Source organism: Syngnathoides biaculeatus, chromosome 19 (assembly GCF_019802595.1).
Source record: "Syngnathoides biaculeatus isolate LvHL_M chromosome 19, ASM1980259v1, whole genome shotgun sequence".
Classification (NCBI taxonomy): Eukaryota; Metazoa; Chordata; class Actinopteri; order Syngnathiformes; family Syngnathidae; genus Syngnathoides; species Syngnathoides biaculeatus.
The window spans coordinates 1,342,822-1,367,353 of record NC_084658.1 but is presented as its reverse complement, the minus strand read 5'-3'; the positions used below and the strand labels follow the sequence as shown (position 1 = coordinate 1,367,353).

At 42.9% G+C, this 24,532-nt stretch overlaps 1 protein-coding gene across 3 annotated transcripts in view; it reads right to left on the bottom strand.

Annotated features, from left to right (window-relative positions):
* Positions 1-24,532, bottom strand: part of pck2 (phosphoenolpyruvate carboxykinase 2 (mitochondrial)) — a 73,458-nt gene that overhangs the window by 21,997 nt on the left and 26,929 nt on the right. For all 3 annotated transcript variants that reach the window (XM_061805758.1, XM_061805760.1, XM_061805761.1), the window contains 6 exons: positions 18,164-18,234; positions 17,938-18,073; positions 6,271-6,458; positions 5,162-5,324; positions 4,881-5,096; positions 3,380-3,517 (listed from right to left, as the gene is read on the bottom strand). In XM_061805758.1, coding sequence (XP_061661742.1) covers positions 3,380-3,517; positions 4,881-5,096; positions 5,162-5,324; positions 6,271-6,458; positions 17,938-18,073; positions 18,164-18,234 — 912 coding nt within the window. The remainder of the gene's footprint in view (positions 1-3,379; positions 3,518-4,880; positions 5,097-5,161; positions 5,325-6,270; positions 6,459-17,937; positions 18,074-18,163; positions 18,235-24,532) is intronic.

Genomic DNA, 24,532 nt, shown 5'->3' with positions numbered 1-24,532 from the left:
CAGATTCATACCAACGGAAGATGAGAGAGTCTTCGCCAAATCAGCGTGTCTCCTGTTTTTCCGGTGCGACTCCAGCGCTTTGACGCCCATCTTTTCAAGCTGGTAACTCTGCTTGCACAGATGGCATTAAAACATGTGCCAATCTTTTGGATCTCGATGAACCCAACTCCCAAACTCCTTACTTTCAACCCAAGCATATTGAAAAATGCACTTCCCCATGATACAAGTTGGATCGATGAAAGAACTACGCTATGTCGTAACGAAGACGAAGTGAAATGCCTACTTACGGAAAGAAACAATGGAATATCGACAAGATGGCGAAAAGTTGTCAACACGGTGACTTCCATTGACAATTTCCGGCTGTTTTGGACGCCAGACAGATCGCTATTTTTTTTTAAATAAAAGATAAATTTTTTATGGAGAATTTTGGCGGTAGAGGTCCTCCCTTTGATTTTTTTTTTTAATTTAAGGCCTTTTTAGGGGCTTGACCGGTTTTCGCGGATTTTTAAGGACTTTTAGGAGCCCCTAAATGCACCTTCAAAAATTTGGGTTTTTTTAGGGACTTTTAGAGCCGCGTGCGAACCCTGTATCACTATATCATCTGCGAACATCATGGTCCAAGGGGATTCCAGTCTAACCTCATCTGCCAGCCTATCCATTACCACAGTAAACAGGAAGGGGCTCAGAGCTGATCCCTGATACAGTTCCACCTCCACCTTAAATTCTTCTGTCACACTTACAGCAGACCTCACCACTGTTCTGCTGCCCTCATACATGTTCTGCACTATTTGAACATATTTCTCCTCTACACCAGACTTACGCATGCATCTCACAGTTCCTCTCTTGGTACTCTGTCATAGGCATTCTCTAGATCCACAAAAACACAATGTAGCTCTATGGCAGTAAATATGTGCCCCCAGGATTTGAATTTGAAATGCCACAAAAAACAGGATTTGAATTTTAAATGTAAAGTGATTACATTTTCAATAGTTGTATTTCAGTGTAACGTTTCAATGTTAACAATTCAACTGGGTACAACTTGCTGTCGGAAATTCAACCGGCTAAAATTCGCTATGTAAAATTCACCGTCTGTGCCACCAGGCTGTGTTATTTCAGGTCAGAACTAAACAGCCAGACAATCCAGTTACGTTGCCTTAATATGTGATGTCACGGCGGAAGTCTCACTCGACATCGAAGTGGTAGCTATATTGCCTGCAACGTCATCAGCAGAGGTCATACTTGGACATTCACCATTGAAAACACGTTGTGGCACCTGCTATGGGTGAGGAACAACTGAGATTTTTGGATTTTTTCGATGCCCACCTCTGACACGGAAGCTCTTTTCACGGAAGAGAACGTCTCACAATATAACCCGATCGTTTCGAGCCATATTTAGTTGATATGCAGATCACTCCTAACTAACAACAGACTCCCTGACAGAATGTAGCGTACTCAGATGCGAGCGAATGCCCCAGGCGCAATGAGCCGATCATGGCTTCGGCCGGGGTGGTTCATCATGGCGCCGAGCTGGGGTGGCGGATGAACAACGCCGCCGACGATGGCGCACTCAGCCTAGAGCGATGACAAAGCCGTAAATTGCCCGGCTTGGCGCCGTGATGAGCCACCCCGGCGTCCCGATAAGCCACCCCAAATAGGCACCGCAATGAGCCACCCCAGATTGGGAAATGCGGCGCCGAAGTCGTGATCGGGGGACGCGGCGCTGAGACGCACATCCACACATTTAGCACCCCTGACTTACGTACGTGGATCTTTTGTTATGTTCTGAGAGTATTACGTCCCCCACCTCAACTATTATTTTCATTTGTCTGTCATTTGGAACCCACAAAGCTCTCATCCTTTGCACTTGTGCAATCCATTTTTCACGACGAACTGGGCCTTATGTAAATATATGAAGAGTAAATCCATCCTCATAAGTGTTCGAACAATATCCAGGAATACAACGAGCCGGCATTTTGGCTAACACGAAGGAACAAAGAGCTACCTTCTAGCGGGTAACGATAATAAACACACGAGGCCGCCTGACTGGTGTCCTGCTAATAAGATCACTTCCTGCTTCTTCTCCAAAACAAATCCTTCTTAACTGCGCAACTGCGCGCTTGCGCACTTGCCGCACACGCTCAGCACAGAGCAAAACAGATCCAGCGCACTGAACTACAGCCTGAGGTCTTTTTTTTTTTTTTTAAACAAGGCAGCACACTGCCTCTCACAAAGAGTTGCTGCTCGGCCACACCGGGCCACACACTGTACTTCCTAGTTTAACTGACACCGCCCCCTTCTATTTTAAATTCTTCTATTTAAAAGTGACCGGATCTTCACCGCCCCAACAGCTCGCAATTGACACGTCAAGACTGCACAGAAGACATTCCGGCCGACTCAAATGCTTCAAATTCTGTTCTCAGCGAGCTGGCCACTGCCAGCAGAGCACAGAGAACGAATCATCCATCCATCCATTTCCTGGGTCGCGGGGAGTGCTAGAGCCTATCCCAGCTGTCAACGGGCAGGAGGCGGGGTACACCCTGAACTGGTTGTCAGCCAATCGCAGGGCACATGGAGACAAATAGCCGCACTCACAATCACACCTTGGGGCAATTTAGAGTTTCCAATTAATGTTGCATGTTTTTGAGATGTGGGAGGAAACTGGAGTGCCCGGAGAAAACCCATGCAGGCATGGGGAGAACATGCAAACTCCACACAAGCGGGGCCGGGGATTGAACCCGGGTTCTCAGAACTGAGATCGACGCTTTATCAGCTGACCCACCGTGCCGCAGAATGAATGAATGATATCAATTAATTCAGTTAATTTCATTTCCTGAAAAGATTTGTTCTTTTGAACAAAATGTTTGCGAACGAAACAACACAATATTAGGAGTAGGTTTCTGCTCGACAAAGGTAGAAATACTTTTATGGACTTAAAGGTCTACTCACATTGAGGAGCTACAGAACTGCAGTCTAGTCTGGCTGCCTACAACAACTTTGATGCACACACATCAAGTCCATGAGAAAAATGCCTACTCTTAACCAGTCTGTAGTAGTGTACTTTTTTTTTTTTTAATCTACGAAGGTTTGAACTTTGAGAATGTTTAACTGAAAGAAACGTTAGAAAATGTTCATGCCTGTCTGACAAAAGTTTATAAAGTGTGTGACCAGGGGTTTAAACACCTTGAAACATATAAGAAACAGGACAAAAATATCCTGCAGATGAAAAAAAATATAATGAATAAAAAATTTTAAAAATGCAAAAAAATCCCCTTCTACAGCACAGATTTCACTTAGCGCATGTATTTTTTTTTTTGGAACATAACCCCCGCATTAAATAAGGGAACACAGGGACAGGATGTCAGAAAAGCACATGACTCACCTTGTGGCCTCCGACCACCAAAGATGATGGCATCAATGGGAACTCCCTCTTCGCTCTGCCATTGTGGGTCAATGATGGGGCACTGAGCTGCCGGCGCACAGAAGCGCGAGTTGGGATGAGCGCAAGGTATGCCACTTCCTGTTTACAGCAGAGAAAACAAACATATTATTTCAATAATTTAAAATCTAATTTAAATTCCATGACAGTTTTGGATCACAAATGGAGGTTTGGTGCAAATGAGTTGAAATTAGTGCAGTCATGCACATGCACGCTGTTGGTGGCAAGTTTCCCGAGCTGCAGTAGTCAATCAATACCCGACTGTCCCATTTTACAAGTCATCATTTATCGCAAGAAGAACATTAAAAGCCTTATCGAACAGCATTCCATCACCTGACTGCGTTCTTCTCATGTTGATGTGCATTGACAATTTCAACATGCACATTGAACTTGACGTAAAAGCAAACATTCATCAGTGTTTCCAGACGGGTTCAAGGTTCAGAAGGGTTCTGAGCCAGTTTACGACGTAGACTCATTGGTCACACAATTAGGTACAATTGGTTGCTTTAATGAATAGAAGTGCTGTATAATTTGCTTAACAAACAAAATATTATTGTATGTAGATTTTTACAAAGGAGACTTCAATCACACCCAATGTAAAATGTAAAAAAAAAAATCTGTAATTTTACACGAATTTCATGAAATTTTACAAGAATCGTAATTTCTCTCGGGGAAAAAAGAGGGAATACCACTACCAAGTGGACATTTTCGTTGGAAAAATGTAGTATTATAAGGCCTGAAATGGATTAGTTTTAATCAGAAATTACACTTTTGAAATTTGATTAACTGTGATTAATCAAAGGCAGCAACTATACTGTACCACACAGTACTACACTGGAATCTGGATTTGAACACCTGTCCTCAGAACTGGGAGGCAAATGTGCTAACCAGTCGTCCACTGTGCTGCCAGGAAGTCATTATTTAGATGGGAAAAAGTAAGAAGAATATTCTTGAAATTTGAAATATATTTAACAAGTGAATTTGGAAGTCACAGCATTACGTGAAAAAGTGTTTATGATTAAGGTCAAAACTTCGTTTCATAATTCCCTTACACACGTCATGAATTCTTCTGAGCCAAGGAAAGACTGCATGCCAGGTGTCAAAAGCGCTCCAAACCATGTACTGTGTATTACTTCTACTCCTTTGTAAACAGTAACCACAATAAGAAAATGGGATATAGTATGGCATTTTTAATCATTAATATTTTCATTCTTGAGCAGACTGGTAAAGCCATTTTTTCATGTCTGTAAATGAAACTTTATTAATTTCTCAGGGACAATGTCTGGATATGAATGACAAATAAGCCATTAGGGCCAGATAATGATGTTGATACATTTTGACCAATCTTTGAAGAGAGAGCAAAGGCAAACCTTTAATTCAAGATGTATTTTTTCTAATCCGGGGGCCAGTGAGTATAATATTAGCACCTGGCTGATGACAATACCTTGTTTCCAGATTTTGCCATGCCAGTCCGTCAATGTGACGCCAGCCGCAGGGGCATCAAGACCCTCCCACCATACCCCGCCATCGCTGGTCTCTCCAACATTGGTAAACAGGGTGTTTTTGGCTATGGTGCTCATTGCATAAGGGTTAGTTTTATCAGAGGTCCCCGGAGCGACACCAAAAAAGCCATTCTCAGGGTTGATGGCTCTCAGCTTTCCTGTGGAACAGAACACAGTTGAGACAAAGTGACCCAGAGAAGAGTCAAATTCCAACTCCCCTCACCCTGGGTGTCGAATTTCATCCAGGCAATGTCGTCACCCACACACTCCACCTTCCAGCCTGGTAGGGATGGTTTCATCATTGCCAAGTTGGTTTTACCGCAGGCACTTGGGAATGCTGCCGCCACATAACGTTTCACTCCCTGAGGGTTGGTGATGCCCAGGATCTGAGGAAGGAAGATTTTAAAAGCCTTTCTTCATTTTCTATTTTGTCAAAAAAATACAAGTCATGACCCCGGAGGTGGGGCTTGAAGGTGAGCTGGCCAAGCCTGCACCCACCAGACACAAGACGGCGCCTAACAGTGTGGATGCCTTCAGTATGTGCTCCCTGGTATTGTTAACGTTTGTGTTTTTCGGTCGTCTCGGGACGCAAGTATACAAGGAATGACTTGCTACTCATCAGAAAGTCTTCTTAGCACTTTTTTTCAACAACTCTAACCAATTAGCTGAATCTTTTTCTGGAGTTACTCATCGGCGCTCTCTATGGAGCATCGCATTCAAGACGGCACAGAGGCTAACGAACACAAGTTCAACTCCTCTTCACTTCCTTAGAGATAGGGTGAAAAGCTCGGGAAGATCTCAGAGTGGAGCCGCTGCTCTTCCACATTGAGAGGAGCAAGATGAGGTGGTTGGGACCTCTGATCCAGAGGCATCCCCGGTGAGGTTTTCTGAGCACGTCCCACTGGGTGGAGACCCTGGGGACAACCCAGGACATGCTGGAGTGATTACGTCTTTTGGATGGCCTGGGAACGCCTTGGGATACACCCAGAAGAGCTGGATAAAGTGGTTAGTGTGAGAGAAGTCTGGGCATTCCTGCTATCGCTACTGCCCCCGCGACCTGACCTTGAATATGCTGTAGAAAATGGATGGATGGATGTCAGGTGGTCAAACATTAGATTAAAGGTTTAAGTGGCTTAATAAGTTTAAATGTGTTAAACTGTGTAGGGGGTATAAATCTAAAACATCTTTTTTATAGGGTCTCTTAATATTGCAGGTGTGGCTTTGGTTGCAGAGAAAACTGGGATATAGGTGGAATGCATTATTATTTTCATAAATTCTGAGTGGGACTGAAACGAATCTCTTATGACAAATGGTGGTTCACTATATTCTCACCAGCATGTGTTCTGCTAGCCATCCTTCATCCTTGGCTATGCGTGAGGCGATGCGCAGGGCGAAGCACTTCTTACCCAGGAGGGAGTTTCCGCCATAGCCACTGCCGTACGACAATATTTGCCTGGTGTCTGGCAAGTGGGAGATCAGCACCTTGTTTGGGTTGCAAGGCCATGCGTTGACCAGCGGGGCTGGAAATTAAAATTTACCCACAGGTCAAAACCTGCTGAGCATGCTGACATAAGTAACAGAAGACGAGCAGAGCATTTCCTTATACTAGTGCATGTTCTAGGTTGCTTCACAAATACTAGTGGTAAATCCCTACTTTGTCTTTTTTTTTTTTACACAATATTAATCCAATTCAAGTGGTGAAAACTACTTGAGAAGAAATCTATAAACCAGCAGTTTTTAACCTTGTTGGAGGTACTGAACACTGCAAGTTTCATACCTGTATTCATGGAGACCTTTGTAATTGTAAAAATAAAATGTGGTTTATTTCAAACTGAAAATATTAGTGGACAAAATAAACCACAGGAGTTGCACACAAAATCACTGTGTTAAAAGAACAAAACCTACAAAAGATGAATTTCACACTAATAAAAAACTTTGGCCCCACCAATCTGGGCTTCATGTAGGCCAGGGGTTGGGAACCTATAGCTCACGAGCCACACCTGGCTCTTTTGGTGGTTGCGTATGACTCACAGAGCCATTGTCACGACATACTGGAAACATCAGGGGTGCTCAATGTTTCCCGATGGTGAGGCAGTTGTGGCCGATGGCGTGACTGCCTGGCCCAAAAAAAAAAAAGACGTCAGACGTTTTTTTTTTTTTTTAACATTTTGGCACCACACGTAACTTTCTCTTCTTCCTAATTTACCTTGAACCTCCTCTGCTCTTAAAGGGGTACACTCAATTACAAATGTTACAGTCCTTACACAGTTTATCAATGTGATTTATAATGAGTGCCTATGCGCTACCTCCCACCGGAATTTTTTCTACATAAAGACATCTGCAGCATGCATTGTTGGCCAGCGCACATAGGTGCGGACAAATGAAAAAAATTCGGACCAGCTGATTGTGAAAACTTGGAACGCACTTCCTGTCACAAAACACACACTGCGGCGTGTGAGTATTGCTGTACTGACAATGTTTGGTTCTACTTTTCCATATGAAAAGTCTTTCTCACATTTAAAAAAAATCATTACAACCAACCTTTGTTCACGAATAACGGATGGAAGTCACCAAAGGCTGCATGAAGTTTAATTTAATGATGTATGAAACACACAACAACACCATCAGCAAAGAAGTCGCATTAATAGAAGCACTTTTGATTTTTGTCTTGATATTATTTAAATTAATTTAGAGATTTATTGTACTCTTACATTTCTTACGTAAAATGGACGAATACACTTGTATTTAGTTTTAAAAACATTGTCTAAGGCGGCATGGTGGGTCAGCTGGTAAAGCGTTGGCCTCACAATTCTAAGGTCCCGGGTTCAATCACAGACTCGCCTGTGTGGAGTTGGCATGTTCTCCCCATGCTTGCGTGGGTTTCCTTCGAGCACTCCGGTTTCCTCCCACATTCCAAAAACATGCAACATTAATTGGACACTCTAAATTGCCCCTAGGTGTGACTGTGAGTGCGGCTGTTTGTCTCTATGTGCCCTGCGATTGGCTGGCAACCAGTTCAGGGTGTACCCCGCCTCCAACCCATTGACAGCTGGGATAGGCTCCAGCACTTCCCGCGACCCACGTGAGGATAAGCAGCGAAGAAAATGGATGGATGGAAATATTGTATGGCTCTTTTGGAATTACATTTTAAAGTACTAATGCAGAGGAAATGTATTTCATTTGTCTATCATACAAATGTAGCAAAAATGTCATTAAAAAGTAGAGTCGTTTGTTGTTGTTGTTGTACCAGCAACTAAGTCTGCGAAAAATAAAAATCTTCCTTCAGTATCGTTCTGCGATTAAAGATTTAGTTCGTATTTTAAATAATTCACCTAACACTTGAGAGCACACACCGCCGTAGTCGAATTTCAGCAAGACCTCAGCGTCAACAGTACACAAACTTTATACAGTGTCCAGATTTCGTCACCTCCTAAACATCACATGCATACGGATATTAGCTGACATATATATCTGTATCGGAATTATACTTACATTTAAAACGACGTAGATACTTGATACTAAACAATTGAACATGTATGTTCTGACTTTCTACCGAAGCCAAGTGAACACTGTACCGAGTTTTCAAAGCAGTCCTCCGTGAAATGTTTGGAACATATTACTGTCCACTTTGATTTGTAAATCTAATGCGCCCGCTTTGTCTTCACAAACCTGGTCCATAACCTGCCTATCCATCCATGTTTCGGTCATTCATGTAAGCTGACTCCGTCAGCGTTTGACGCAGAAAAGCCTTATGCAACACAGTTCCTCATTATCGTTGCTAGCTTTTTCACTCTCTGGCTAAATGTTGTCGTGACGTGACGTCACATTCCGGAGAGTACCGGAACTTGCCAAATCTAAATTAGATTTCAAACAAAATCTTGAGACTGAGTTTGATGCAAATTTATTTCATTTCTGTTGTGTTGAAAATTTTTAAAATATTTTTTAATGAAATTTTAGATACATTTGTATGATACACAAATAAAATACATTTCCTCTGGATTAGTACTTTAAAATATTTGCCTTTTATGGCTCTCGCAGCCTAAAAGGTTCCCGAGCGCTGACGTAGGCAGTTCACGCTTAGCCAGCATGCTATAGCATAATGGCTAGTCTATTTAGTCTTCAATAAAATACGACACACCTTATGTGTGCACCAAGTTTCAAAATCTGTAAATGTTTTTTGTGAGTATTTCAATTAACTACAACCAAACACACCAGTTACATAGAAAGCATACACTGTACATGCAAACTTGTGTATGTGTTAGCATTCATGCTAACACATTAGCCAGTGAGGAACAATTGCAATTTTACATATGTAAGCAGAAGAAGCTTACATTCCCCCACATACTGACAGTCTAGGCAAGCCATTAGTCAAAATGTGGTTCACACTCACAGTGTCCTATCAAAACTAAAATTAACACACCAAAGCAAACAGAATTGCATGCTGGGAGGTGCTCCCAGGATAATAAATAAATTAGAAATAGCATTTTAAGTGCATGTTTTGTGTAAATTATTACTTAAGTCATTGTTTATTGTATATATATTTATTTATTTGTTTGTTTTTTTATGCTATTCTATCTGTGTGAGCAACGACTAATGGCTGGCTTACATGTCAGTGTATGGGGGAACGTAAGCTTCTGCTTACATAAGTAAAATTGCAGTTGTTCCACACTGTTCCTTGTGTGTTATCTTACAGTAGCTTTCATGCATGGTGAAACACATGCTAGCGTGCATGCTAACTATGTAATGTGCATGTGTCAGGTTGTACTTCATTGGAGCAGTCACACATTTATAGATTTTGGAACTTGGTGAGTACACAAGACTGACGTTATATGGTGGCTGAACTCTAAAATCACTCCACCTAACCCCCTCTGATTTGATGCACAATCTATTGCCACAGCGCTGTAAGAAATGTAAAATTCGAGGTGCGGCGACTTTATTGAAACCGCACTGGGCCCTACTAAGTGCATTGCGAAAAGATATGCATGCAAGCACATACTGTGTGTCTCTTGTCCCCTACCAAATCCCTGAGACTGACTCACTGAACTGCCAGTGTTCATTCGAAGCCAGGTTACGAACCACTGCTACACCCGCTTTTAAAAATACAAGCTGTCGAAGCAAGCCGTGTGGCAAATTTGTCTGGATGTTTTTTTTTTTCATTCATCCATTTTCTGAGCCGCTTATCCTCACAAGGGTCGCAAGAGTGCTGGAGCCAATCCCAGCTGTCATCGGGCAGGAGGCAGGGTAGACCCTGAACTGGTTGCCACCCAATCGCAGGGCACTTGAACTCACAACAGTCACACTCACAATCACACTCGGGGGAAATTTTGAGTGTCCAATTCGTGCATGTTTTTGAGATGTTGGAGGAAACTGGACTGCCCGAAGAATACCCACGCAGGCACAGAGAGAGGATGCAAACCCTACACAGGCGGGACCGGGATTGAACATGGGTTCTCAGAACTGTGAGGTCAATCCTGTACAGCTGCACCACGATGCTGCTCTGTTTGTATTTATTTTATTTGTTTATTTTTTTAACAGAAAATAGCAAGTGAAAACAGTGAGGTTGGATACAGTTGAGAAGGAAGTGCATGAGGTAAATGCATGCAAATGTATTTTAGCCTACATATGTGTGCGGGTTAGCCTCATTGAATTGACTGCATTGCTCATGGTTCTCAAAAGAAATGGAGAAGACTATGTGACAAAGGTGTTAGCTTTTGTGAAGTTTAAGGCTTTTTGTACGGACACCAGCCAGCAGAGTTCCCTGTTTTACTATTTTAATCAATGGCATGCAATAAATGAGCTTTTTTTTTCAGGGTGTAGTCTGGCTTTCATCTGAAGCTAGCTGGATAGGCTCCAGCTTTCCCGTGATCCTTGGGAGAATGAGCGTTTTGGATATTGGATGGAATGGATTAATAAAATAAAAGGTTTAATACCAACTTGAACTCTCATGGGTGTCTGTGCTCAACCCGGCGCGCACCTGCTCGAATGACCAGATGCGCTCACCTGCGTCTTGTCTCTGTAATTGTGTTCCGTATATATTGACACTCGTGCAGTCTGGTCCTTGCCAAATCATTGTACTTCATCTCACGTTCCCGCAACTCCATGTCCTAGCCTTTGATGCTCTGTGTACCAAACCCTGCTTCGCTGATGACCCTGCCTCTTCGCCTACTGATTCTGACACTGCTGCTTGTTTGAATTGCCTGCCTGTGTTTTCACCTTGGACTGAATAAAGACTGTTCCCAAACTGTACCTGGTCTCGTGAGTTGTGCATTTTGGGTTCAGCCTCGTGTTCTGGCCTGGACAGAACGATCTGGCTCACACATGGACCCAGCCGACTCAGATCGGGTGCGCAATGCCCTCCAGGCTCAAGGACGGCGTCTCGCTGAACACAACAAAAATTTCCAGATGATTGCTCACCAGTTGGAGCAGCAGAGCAAGCAGTTGTGGGAGGTATTTGTCCGGCTTAGTTCCCTGTCCGTATCCTTCCCCAGTGGAGCCAACCCCAACCTGGTGCCTGCTGCGGGATCCTCCCGTATCCAAGAGTCAGTCCCCTCGCCAGTCCCCGGCGCACATTTGGGTGTCTGCTCTCCGCTCTCCCGTCTGGAGCATTTCTCCGGGGACTCTGGTAATGTCAAGCCATTCATCACACAGTGCGAGCTCCACTTCAAGCAACAGGCAGCCACCTTTCCCTCTGACAGAGCCACAATTGCGTTTGTCATTCCCCACATGATGGGGCGCGCGGAAGCATGAGCAACCTCAGTTGCGCCGCGACACGGACACGTCGGATATGGGTGTCCTTCGTGAAATCCATGGCGCATGGTGCAAGCATACTACAGTATGCATCCCCTAAATGCAAAGCAGCAAACTCCTTGATCACGCTGCGGCAAGGCAAGCGTCGGGTTTCCGACTACACCATTGACTTCCCGATTGTTGCAGCCAAAAGCAAGTGTAAGAACAGGGTACTCCGATATGGATTCTTTCAAGGGCTGTCTCCTGCGGGAAAGGACCAGCTAATCCCACTGGACTTGCCAACAGACCTGGACGCACTCATCGCTCTCACTTTAAAGATAGACAAGAGGCTCATGGATCCAGAGAAGGACAACACCTGGCGGAGGAATACGCCTGCACTTATCAGCGACGCCGACACTCATTAGAAAAAGGAAATAGCTAAACATGATGGTCAATTTCAATTGGAGTGGAGCCCATGCAAGATATCACCTCGTGGGGTCTCAATGATCCTTTGAAATGTGAGGAATCAGCCCAGGACTACACGGCAGGACTTGGTCAATGACCTGAAAAGAGATGGGACCACCGTTTCCATGGTGACTGTAAGTAATACACTAAAACGTCATGGTTTGAAATCATGCACGGATGGTTTCCCTGCTTAAACCAGCACGTCAAGGCCCGACTTAAGTTTACCAATGACCATTTGGATGACACAGAGGAGTCATGGGATAAAGTTTTGTGGTCAGATGAGACCAAAATTGAACTTTTTGGTCATAATTCTACTAACCGTGTTTGGAGGATGACGAATGATGAGTTACATCCCAAGAACACCATCCCTACTGTGAAGCATGGGGGAGGTGGCATCATGCTTTGGGGTTGTTTTTCTGCACATAGGACAGGACGACTGCACTGTATTAAGGTATTGACTTCCCGATTCTTGCAGCCAAAAGCAAGTGGAAGAACAGGGTGCTCCGAGATGGATTCTTTCAAGGGCTGTCCCCTGCGGCAAAGGACCAGATGATCCCGCTGGACTTGCCAACAGACCCGGACGCACTCATCGCTCTCACTTTAAAGTTAGACAAGAGGCTCATGGATCCAGAGAAGGACAACACCTTGCGGAGGAATACGGCTGCACTTATCAGGGACGCCGACACTCCTTAAGGTGTGTCTACTGAGGCGGAGAAGCCCAGTCAGCTGGGTTGCCTCTGCCTGTCCCCCAAGGAACACCTACGCTGGCAGAGGGAGGGACTCTGTTTCTACTCCAGGAAGTCGGGGCACACAGTGACCCACTTCCCGGTCAAACCAACTGGTACCTCACCCTGAACCCTGACTATGGTGCGTCTCAACCTCATTTAGGACCAAGCACTTCCTCTTGTCAACCTGTGTTCAGGACGACAGCCACTCAGGGCGACTGTGTTCATAGACTCGGGTTCGGACATCAATCTTTTAAATTCACAGCTACTCAAAAGCATGGGTCTAAGGACTTTCGAAGTACAGCGTCCCCGTAATGCATACGCGGCAATGGCAGTTTCCTGTGCAAAGTAACCTGCCGCAGTCAGACGCTCACCCTGACATTTCCGGATTCACATTCGTAATGCATCAGTTTTCATGTTTTTGACACCAAGGGCCATAACATAATTTTGGGGGGTCCATGGCTGAGATTACATAACCCCCATATCAACTGGTCGACTGGACAAATCAGGTCCCGGGGAGCCAAGTGCGCACTTACGTGCCTCTCGTCCCAGGGGTCAGAGAGGGAAGAGGCCGCTCAAACCCTGCGAGATAAGCCAGAGCTGTCTTCAGTCCCCCCTTGTTACCATGACCTGAAGGAAGTATTTTCCAAGTCCAAGGCCAAGTCGCTTCTTCCTCACACGCTATACGGCTGCGCTATTGACCTACTGCCCAGCTCCTCACTCCCTCGTGGGAGACTATACTCTCGCAGAGTGAGTAGACAGATACATGAGTTCTGCAGACATGTGGGCTGGATCATATGCTTGGATTGGCAGCGAATGAAGTCATCAGTTACACCCGCCGGTGTAGACAGACCTTTTTGTTAAATACATGGGCTATGCACACAGTGCGCCGTAATTGCGGTAATCAGGTAACCAAAGCCCAATATGTCACATCTAAACTTCCATCCAATCATCCATTTTGTAGGGTAACCAGAAATTATTTTCTAGTCAGCACAGTTGGCTCGTGGTCTGATAATCCTGTGAGGAGTTTGCGTGTTCTCCCAATACCTGGTTGAGTTTTTTCTCCGTACTCTCACGTGTTCTAAAAACATGACTGTTTGGCTCATTGAAGGTGCCAGAGTCAATTTTGTTGCATGCCACATCAGTTATGGTTTCCCTCAAAGTGCCATGATTTTTATGAACCCATATAAATGTATGGTACCTCATATAAACGAGAAATTGTAGATACTCGGTTCTGAAATTAGAAGTTGGGAAAAAGTTGCTTGCACGACTATTAAGTATATTTTGAAAGGGAGCTCAGTCAAAAATGCTTGCACTATCACAATGTCATCAAAAGTTAAGTTGGCAAAATTTTAAATTGTCATGTACATTATAATGTTGAGATAAAAGTAGTTTCGTGTAACCAAACATGAACAATTGTTGAAAAACACATTAGCCTTCATTTCTGATTCCAATACTGGGTTGATCTCAATTACAGTTGTAAATATGATGAGGCAAGCAAATGTTTTTATGGTTTCCTAGTCATAAGAGCCTTCTGAAGAAACCCAGATCTAAAATGCGGGCCATGGAAAAAATGACTTTGACACACCTGGTTTACAGTATACTGCATGTACACTGCCATCTCTCAACCAAAGTTAGTCTGGCTACCCTAATGACGACAGGGCAAAGAAAATGGACAGATGGATGAAATCTAAGAACAAAAATCTTTAACATCAAAGTTAATGTGATCATGTAATATAATGTATTCAACTTTCAACTAGAATCAGAATAAGCTTGAATTGCCAAGTATGGAACAACACACAAGGAATTTGTTTCAGTCAGTCGGTGCCGGTCTGGTACGATATTCAGAACAAAGAACAAACAAACCACCAAGAACAAAGAACAAGAGATATTCAATTAATAGGAACTATTCCTTATAAGTCACAGTTGTCTAAAATGCAGTATTTTTCTTGTAGAGCAGTTAAGAGTGCGTCAAAGCCCCAGTTTATGTTCATCTTAAATAGAGTGCCCTTACCCATTCGCCATTATAGACCAGTACAATGGCAACTGTGCAAAGGGAGCAGTGTAAAGTGACGAATCTTGCGGTAGTATACAGTATATATTACGAATACTAAAACTGATTGGGCCACCAGGGTGTGAGAGTCTGTCCTAACAAAGGCGCAAAACATACAATAGTAGGTTCGCTGATCGAGAATTTAATTACTTAATTGCAAGAGGGAAAAACTGTTTGAATACCTGCTAGTTTTGATTTGCATTTGGTAGCCTACCCGATGGAAGAAGCTGGAAAAGTTGGTGGCCAGTATGTGGAGGGTCTGAAAGCATCCTGCCTACTCTGGACATAGTTCGAGTAGGGAGCAAGTTTTCAAGAGTGGGTAGGGTGGTGCCGACAATCCGTTCAGCAGTTAAGATTGTCCGTTGCAGTCAGAGTTTGTCCTTTTTTGTGGAAACCCCAAATCTGTGATACCGGTACACAGTACTGATTGTGTAGAACTGTCTCAGCAGTTCTTGTGACAGGTCATGCTTCCTCAGAAGCTGCAAGAAGTGCATCCTTAGCTGGGCTTTTTTGTGGATGGAGTTTACAGTGAAGAAATGGTTTGAGAGCATCATCATCATCAGAAGTAGATCTTGAGGTAATAAAGTCTGGGCACCCTTGCTGTGGGGCATAGCCGCTAATCACATTATACAGCGAAGAAAAGTATTTGAACACCCTGCTACATTGCAAGTTCTCCCATTTAGAAATCATGGAGGGGTCTGAAATTTTCATCGTAGGTGGCTGTCCACTGTGAGAGAGAGAGATAATCTAAAAAGAAAAATCCAGAAATCACAATATAGGATTTTTTAATGATTTATTTGTGTGATACAGCTGCAAATAAGTATTTGAACATCTGTCAGCTAGAATTCTGACCCTCAAAGACCTGTTAGTCCGCCTTTAAAGTCCACCCCCACTCCGTGTATTATCCTGAATCAGATGCAACTGTGTGAGGTCGTTAGCTGCATAAAGACACCTGTCCACAATCAGGAAGGCTCAAACTTGTAACATGGCCAAGACCAAAGAGCTGTCCAAAGACACCAGAGACAAAATACTCAGCTCCATACAGCTGGATAAGGCTACGCTGAAATTGAGAAGCAGCTTGGTGAAAAAACGTCCACTGTTGGAGCAATCATGAGAAAATGGAAGTAGCTAAACATGATGGTCAATTTCAATTGGAGTGGAGCCCATGCAAGATATCACCTTGAGGGGTCTCAATGATCCTTTGAAATGTGAGGAATCAGCCCAGGACTACACGACAGGACTTGGTCAATGACCTGAAAAGAGATGGGACCACCGTTTCCAAGGTGACTGTTGGTAATACACTAAGACGTCATGGTTTGAAATCATGCATGGCACGGATGGTTTCCCTGCTTAAACCAGCACATGTCAAGGTCCGTCTTAAGTTTGCCAATGACCAATTGGATGACCCAGAGGAGTCATGGGATAAAGTTTTGTGGTCAGATGAGACCAAAATTGAACTTTTTGGTCATAATTCTACTAACCGTGTTTGGAGGAAGACGAATGATGAGTTAATCCCAAGAACACCATCTCTGTGAAGCATGCGGGAGGTGGCATCATGCTTTGGGGTTGTTTTTCTGCACATGGGACAGGACGACTGCACTGTATTAAGGAGAGGATGACCGCAGCCATGTACTGTGAGATTTTGGGGAACAACCTCTTTACCTCAGTCAGAGCATTTAAGATGGGTGGTGGCTGGGTCTTTCAACATGACAATGACCCGAAGCACACAGCCAGGAAAGCCAAGGAGTGGCTCCGTAAGAAGCATATCAAGGTTCTGGCGTGGCCTAGCTAGTCTCTTTCATGGATGTTAAACGGTGAAGTGGACAGTGGTGCAGCTTGGTGGGTGTGTGGAGTGAAAAGGTCCTTTTCAAATCTCCAGTAGAAGCTATTGAGGTCGTCAGCTAGTCCGCTATTGTTTTCTACTGGGGGGAGCGTCGCTTGTAATTAGTGAGCGATTGTAATCCATGCCAGACAGATTTTGAGTCATTAGTGCCAAGATGTTTTTCCAATTTAGCTGTATTATTCCTCTTTGCGATGTTAATTTCTTTAGTCAGCTGGTTTCTCATGCAATTGCTGAGGGCCCTATCCCCACTACGATATCCAACATATTTACTCACAGAAACTGACATCTGCAGTAACAATATCCGTAAATTCATCAAGGCCGCTTGGTGAATTTTCAAAGACTCTGTGCAGTCAAAGAAGCTTTGACGTTTTAATTTTGCTTTGTTGGTCCACTTTTTAACTGATTTTACCAAAGGCTTCCCGTGCTTAAATGCCTGCCTGTATGTAGGTATTAAGTCGAGTAAGCAGTGATCAGAGGAGTCTAGGAAGTGTGGGGAATTGCGCGATATTCGTGTTTAAACGAAGAAGTTTAGTGGCAGAGTGTTATTTTCCCTCACCGGACAACTAGTTCTATACTATTGTATTACTTTATATTCATTAAAAACAAATATAATTGATCTCTATTTTTTTCGGTATTTAGCCATTCATTCATTCATCTTCTGCACCACTTATACATAACTGGGTTGCGGCGTGCTGGAGTCAATCTCAGCTATCTTCGGGAAAAATGCGGGTTACACCCAAACGCAGAACACATTATAAACAAACAACCCTTCACAGTCGCATTAACACCTACGGGCATTTTAGAGTCTTCAATTAACCTAACATGCATGTCTTTGGAATGTGGGAGGAAACCGGAGTACCCACAGAAAACCCAACCAGGTAAGGGGAGAACATGGAAACTTCCCTCAGGTGAGGCTATACTTCAACCAGGGTCCTCTCAACTGTGAGGCATATTGGTTACCAGTCATCATTGTGCCCCCAGTATTTAACCAGCCTAATACAAGGCTAAAGAACTGTCTGACGAGACAATTAACATTCACGTCACTGATGAGAATGTTAGGTTTCTCCTATATAACTGAAATACTGCCTAACTTACATTTTAAAAAATCCATAGAAATTTGCTCACAACTAAACCACTCCCTTTGCAAAAGTAATTTAAAAAAGAACATTGTGTAATAAAATCCCTACCTTTCAGTGGAAAAGGCTGCCCTAAAGAGTGCTGACAACGGACAAACTCTACTCCCTCAGCCAGTTTATCCAGCACAGTCGTGCCCATACGGGTCATAATTCTCATACTGGCCACAACATACGGGGAGTCAGTCACCTAAAAGAAATACATGTTCCATTTTACATTACAGTGTAGAGAAATATAATACAACACTTATATGGTATGTAAAGGGACATAATGTAGTACCTGAACACCATATTTTGCAAGACTGGAACCCACTGGACCCATACTGAAAGGAATAACATACATGGTCCGACCTGTAGAGTGAAGGAATTGCACAAAAAAAGAACAAGTCAGCTGACTATTCTAAAACTGTGATAAAGATTTTCACCCTGAATAGTAAGGTACCAAATCTAATGACTGGTCGATGGTAAACGGTGAAAGATAAAAAAATGTTTTGGGATTAAAGGATCTCATTCATTCTCCACTCAAATAAGACACTTCCCCCATTTTCAATTGAGCCTGGAGCCACAATTTATGGGAATACATCCGAGCTATTGGATTCAAGATCATCAACATTATATGACATCATGGAGAAAAAAAAAAGAAAAATAATTCAAGAGGTCAACTCAATGACCAACGTCCACAACACGCTGGGTAGTGTACCTTGTATATAACTGAGATATATACAGTATGCAATTACCATAATTCTGCAAGAACTATACAGTATATAGCAGTTATAGCACAGTTCCCGTGTCACAGATTGCTATATTGCAGATTTTTTTGGAAGTGTTATTACATTTGCAATAGGCACTCAGAGACTTTACATTTCACGTGAAGGGCCAACTCATGGTGCCTCATTGGTGGCAGTCGCAGGTAGTCAGGATGCAGCTTGGAAAGTGAAGGTCCACAAGCAGTTGATTCGGGCCTGTGGGTCAGCTTTTGCTGAGAAGTAGGCTACTCCTGAGAAAACGGTGCCTCTCACTTCATCGATCACAACACGATACTCAGACCGGTGGAGCGCCTAGACCGTAATCTTGGAAGGGACTCGGACCATCAAGGTGTAATACTGACGCATGTCTCCCAATGCAGCCTTTCGGTCATGTGGGGCAATCAGACATGCAGTGATTTTTTATTTTTTTTTGTGACGGACCCACATGGTCACATGGATTACGTGTCTAAAAGGAGTGTTTGTACTCTTGAGGAAGTAGAGCTGCAACTGGAGCTGTCGCCCCTTGGCCAGGCGACATGGCTGTGTATAGCTGGCCCACAACAAAATTTTAAGCACAATGACTCGTTATTTTATCCCAAATCTTCTTCTTTTCCTTTCGGCTTCTCCCGTTAGGGGTTGCCACAGCGTGTCATCTTTTTCCATCCAAGCCATCTTGTGCATCTTCCTCTCTCACGCCCACTGTTCTCATGTCTTCCCTCGCCTTTTCTTTGGTCTTCCTCTCCCTCGTTTGCCTGGCAGCTCCATCCTCAGCACCCTTCTACCAATATACTCACTCTCTCGCCTCTGGACATGTCCAAACCATCGAAGTCTGCACTCTCAAACCTTGTCTCCAAAACATCCAACTTTGGCTATCCCTCTAATGAGCTCATTTCTAACCATATCCAACCTGCTCACTCTGCGCAACAACCTCAACATCTTCATTTCTGTCACCTCCAGTACTGCTTCCTGTTGTCTCTTCAGTGCCATCGTCTCTAATCTGTACATTATGGCCTGCCTCACCACTGTTTGCCCTTCATCCTAGCAGAGATTCTTCTGTCACATAATACACCAGACACTTTCTGCCAGCTGTTCCAACCTGCTTGGACCCGTTTCTTCACTTCCTTACCACACTCACCATTGCTCTGGATTGTTGACCCTAAATATTTGAAGTCGTCCACCCTCGCTATCTCTTCTCCCTGTAGCCTCACTCTACCTCTTCACCCCTCTCATTCATGCAAATGTATTGTTTTACTTCGGCTAATCTTCATTCCTCTCCTTTCCAGTGCATGCCTCCATCTTTCCCATTGTTCCTCCACCTGCTCCTTGCTTTCACTGGATATCACAATGTCATCTGCGAACATCATGGTCCAAGGGCATTCCAGTCTAACCTCATCTGTCAGCCAATCCATTACCACAGCTAACAGGAAGGGGATCAGAGTTAATCTCTGATCCAATCCCATCTTCATCTTAAATTCTTCTGTTACGCCTACGGCACACCGCATCACTGTTCTGCTACCCTCATATATGTCCTGTACTAGTCCTGCACTATCCTAACCTATTTCTCCACTACATCAGACTTCCACATGCAGTACCAGAGTTCCTCTCTTGGTACTCTGTCATGGGCTTTCTCTAGATCCACAAAGACACAATGTAGCTCCTTCTGACCTTCTCTGTACTTTTCAATTAGCATCCTCAAGGCAAATAATGTGGTACTCTTTCTGGGCATGAAACCATACTGTTGCTCACAGATACTGACTTCTGACCTGAGTCAACACTCCACTAGACTTTCCCATAACTTCACTGTGTGGCTCAACTTTATTCATTCCTCTATAGTTGTGACAGCTCTGCAAGTCCCCTTTGTTCCTAAAAATGGGAGGCACACTTTTCCTCCATTCTTCAGGCATCTTCTCACCCGCAAGTATTCTGTTGAATAAGTTGGTCAAAACTCCACAGCCACCTCTCCAAATTGCTTCCATACCTCCACTTGTATGTCATCATGACCAACTGCCTTTCCATTTTTCATCCTTTGTAGTGCCTTTCAAACTTCCCCCTCACTAATCATTGCCACTCCATGGTAAAATAATTTAAACGCTGCTCCTAAACTTCTAGCCTTACTACCTTTCCAGCTGGTCTCTTGGATCTCCTTATCATCATATCAACCAACTCCTGAACTTTTCCTGTCATAGTCCCAACATTCAAAGTCCCTACATTCAGTTGTTTGCTCTGTGCCTTCCTCTTCTTCTTCTGCCGACTAAGTCGCTTTCCTGCTCTTCTTTGTCTTTGACCCACAGTAGCTGAATTTCCACTGACGCCCTGCAGGATAACGGGGCCGGGGCTGGACGTTTTAACCCAGGCCATGACCGATTCGATATCGGATTCATTTGATGAATAACTATACCTAAACTAAACTATACAGAATAGTTTCATATTAATTGAATGTCGATTGTTCTACATTCTTGTTAGTTTGTTCTTCTTCTCACTACTCAACATGAATGTTGTACCAGGGCAGCACCGACTGCTCGAGACAAATTCCTTATGTGTTGTTACATAAATGGGATTTAAATACGATTCTGAGACAAGGATGAGAGACGCACTTTTAATTTTGCGATATCATGAATATCATTGCATCCCTAATAATCAATATACATATACAGTAATTTGATTCTATTGAACTTTCACAGGTCTTTTACACCTTTTTCTTTAGTGCTGCACTTACATTGAGGATTGCTTTTCTCCGTGCTGTATTTTAATGCCCACAACACTTTCTACAGCAAGGAAGACAAATCTTTCAATCATCCATCCTTCGATTTTCTTGAGCTTCTTAGTCTCACAAAGGTCGTGATGGAGCCTATCCCACCGAGGCGAGCAGGAGGCAAGGTTCAACTTGCGCTGTGTGCCAGCCAATCACGGGGCACAGACAAACCTAATTCCAATGAAGTTGCGACCTTGTGTTCAACAGATGAAAACGGATGAACAATGATTTGCAAATTGAATATACTACAAAGACATGATTTGTTTTTTTTTTTTTTAGCAAATAATCATTCACTTTGAATTTTATGGATGCAACACATTCCGAAAAAGCTTGGACAGATGGGAAAAATGACTTTAAGGAATGCTCATCAATAACCTATTTAGAACATCCCACAGGTGAAAAGGCTAATTGTGAATGGGTGAGTACCATGATTAAGGATTAAAAGAAGCTTCACTGAATTCCTCAGTCATTCACATGCAAAGTTGGGGCGAGGTTCACCTTTTTGTGAACAAGTGCATGAGAAAATAGTTGAACAGTTTAAGGACAATGTTTAATTCCAAGGAATTTAGGGATTTCATCATCTACAGGAGTGGTCCCAACCACGGCGCCCTGGACCTGTACCAGTCTAGTCCATAGACAATTTTGTACCAGGCCACCAAGAATGAATAATAAATGATTACATTTTTTTTTCTTCCGGCTGTCTTATTTTGATAGACAACCACTCTCGCCCTCGCCTTATTTCCACAATTGACTCTTGGGTGCATCTTTTTCTTGCGTCAGCAATCCAACCTAGAACTCATAAAATGAACTCGAAACAGAAATGTTCTCTTCCAAAAAAGGCCTTTTTCATACATGTTAAAAACATGCCCCCGCCATGTTGGAAACTCTTTCTCCACGTACCGGCGAGCAGCACCATACAGTGGCACATTTCTGAGGCTGTATATTTTTGGCTAGGAGGGACGTCAATCTTTACCTATGATGCTTTACGGTTCCCTTGGATGCTCAACTGTCACCAAATCACACTAGCACACATTGGAAAAGTACAACTTTTACGTTATTTTTTGCTGTTTTTTTCCAAGTTTATTCATCTTTTCTCACCATGGGCCCCAAGAAACTTACTGGAATTTAGTGGTGTACGTGCGTATATTCGTCCATATGGTTTCTCTCAGCTGTCAAATGTTTGCCTTCTCCTGTATCAACCATGATGCCATTTGCTTGTCACTCACCCTTCTCTTAGCATAGTTGCCCAACGCCAAAGATAAATGAAAATAATTTTTATTATTCTTTATGTAATGTACTTTAAATGCTTATTTTTATCATTGTGCAAAGCAAAGCAAATTTATTTGTATAGCACATTTATACACGGGGTAATTCAATGTGCTTTGCATGAGTAAACGTATTTGTAAATAAAGAGATAAAACATTTAAAATGGGATAAAAACAATAAAATGATAAAATAAATATTGAAAAAGAACTACAATTAAAACCGTGAACAGTGCAAGAAATATGATCAAAAAGTGGAAATACTCTAAAAAGCATGAGAATAAAGAACCTAGATTTAAAAACATTCACACTCGGAGCTGACCTCACCTCTGTTGGCAACTTATTCCATTTGTGTGCAGCATAATAGGTAATTGCTGGTTCACCATGTTTGCTTTGGTCTCTGCATTCCACTATTTGACCTGAGTCAGTCGATCTCAGAAGTCTACTGGGTTTGTATTCCGTAAGCATTTATTTCATGTATTGAGGACCTTTTTTTTTTTGTGATTTACAGACCAGAAACAGAACTTTAAAATCTATTCTAAAGCTGACTAGAAACGAGTGCAAGGACTTAGAAATTGAGTTATATCTGTGACCCCCTTTCTGGTCAGAACCCGAGGTGAACCATTCCGAATGCGCTGCAGCTGTTTTTGGGGGAGCCGAGTCAGAAGAGCATTACTGTAGTCAGGTCTACTTGAGATAAAAGCACGGATGAGCTTTTCCTGGTCTGTTTGACACAAACAAGCCTTCATTCTAGAAATATTCTTCAGATGGTAAAAGGCACTTTTTGTGATCGATTTGATATGACTGTTGAAAGTCAGGTCGGAATCAAGAACCCCAAGGTTTCGGACTTGATCTTTGGTTTTTAAAGATTGAGAGTCCAGGTGTTTACTAACAGCAATTCTCTTGCCAAAAACAATTGTCTGACTTTTGTTGTGGTTTAGTTGAAGAAAAATTTTTGGCTCATCCAATTACAGTATTAACCTGCTTTAGACTGTGGCACAATGCCTCAATTGAACTCTAGTCATCTGGAGACACTGCTTAATATAACTGTGTGTCATCTGCATAGCTATGATTGTCAAAATTAAAGTTTTGAAGAATTTGACCCAAGGGTAGAAAATACAGATTGAACAGGAGGGGTCAAAGAACTGACCCTTGAGGTACCCCATAGGTCATTGCCATTTGTTGAGACTGAGTACTTCCAATGGTTACAAAGTCGCTCCTTTCCTCAAGGTAGGACCTAAACCAATTAAGGACCGTTCCATTTAGTCTTATCCACATTTCCAACCTGTTCAGCAGTATATTATGCTGCCCTGAGATCCAACAAGACCAAAACCGACACCTTTCCTGAGACAGTATTCTTTCTTTTATCATTTAGCACTTTGATAAGAACAGATTCTGGACTGTGATGAGTTTGGAAACCTGATTGAAATTTGTCAACAAGTCCATTTGAATTCAAGAAATTCCTGAGTTGATTAAATATAACTTTCTCAAGAATCTTGGCAAGAAAGCGAGATTTGAGATGAGTCTATAGCTTGCTTACATTGAATTGTCCAGTGCTCTGTTTTTTAGATGTTTAACACCAGCTACTTTAAGAGCTTTTGAAAACTCGCCAGACTGAAGTGTGCAATTGATTATTTGCTGTAAATCAGCTAGCACTGACTTAGTTACGAAAAATCCAGACGGTATTCAGTCGAGACAGCTCATTGATTATTTCAGCTGCTGAACAGTTTACAGTTTTTGGGTCAACTGTATCAAATTCTGATAAGTTAATAGAGTTTTCCCTGGGTGGCTTCAGATGTAAAATAATTTTGTCATTTTGCTGATTTGTGCTAACATTTGACCTGATGGATTTTATTTTTTCACTAAAATAACAGGCAAACTCATTGCAT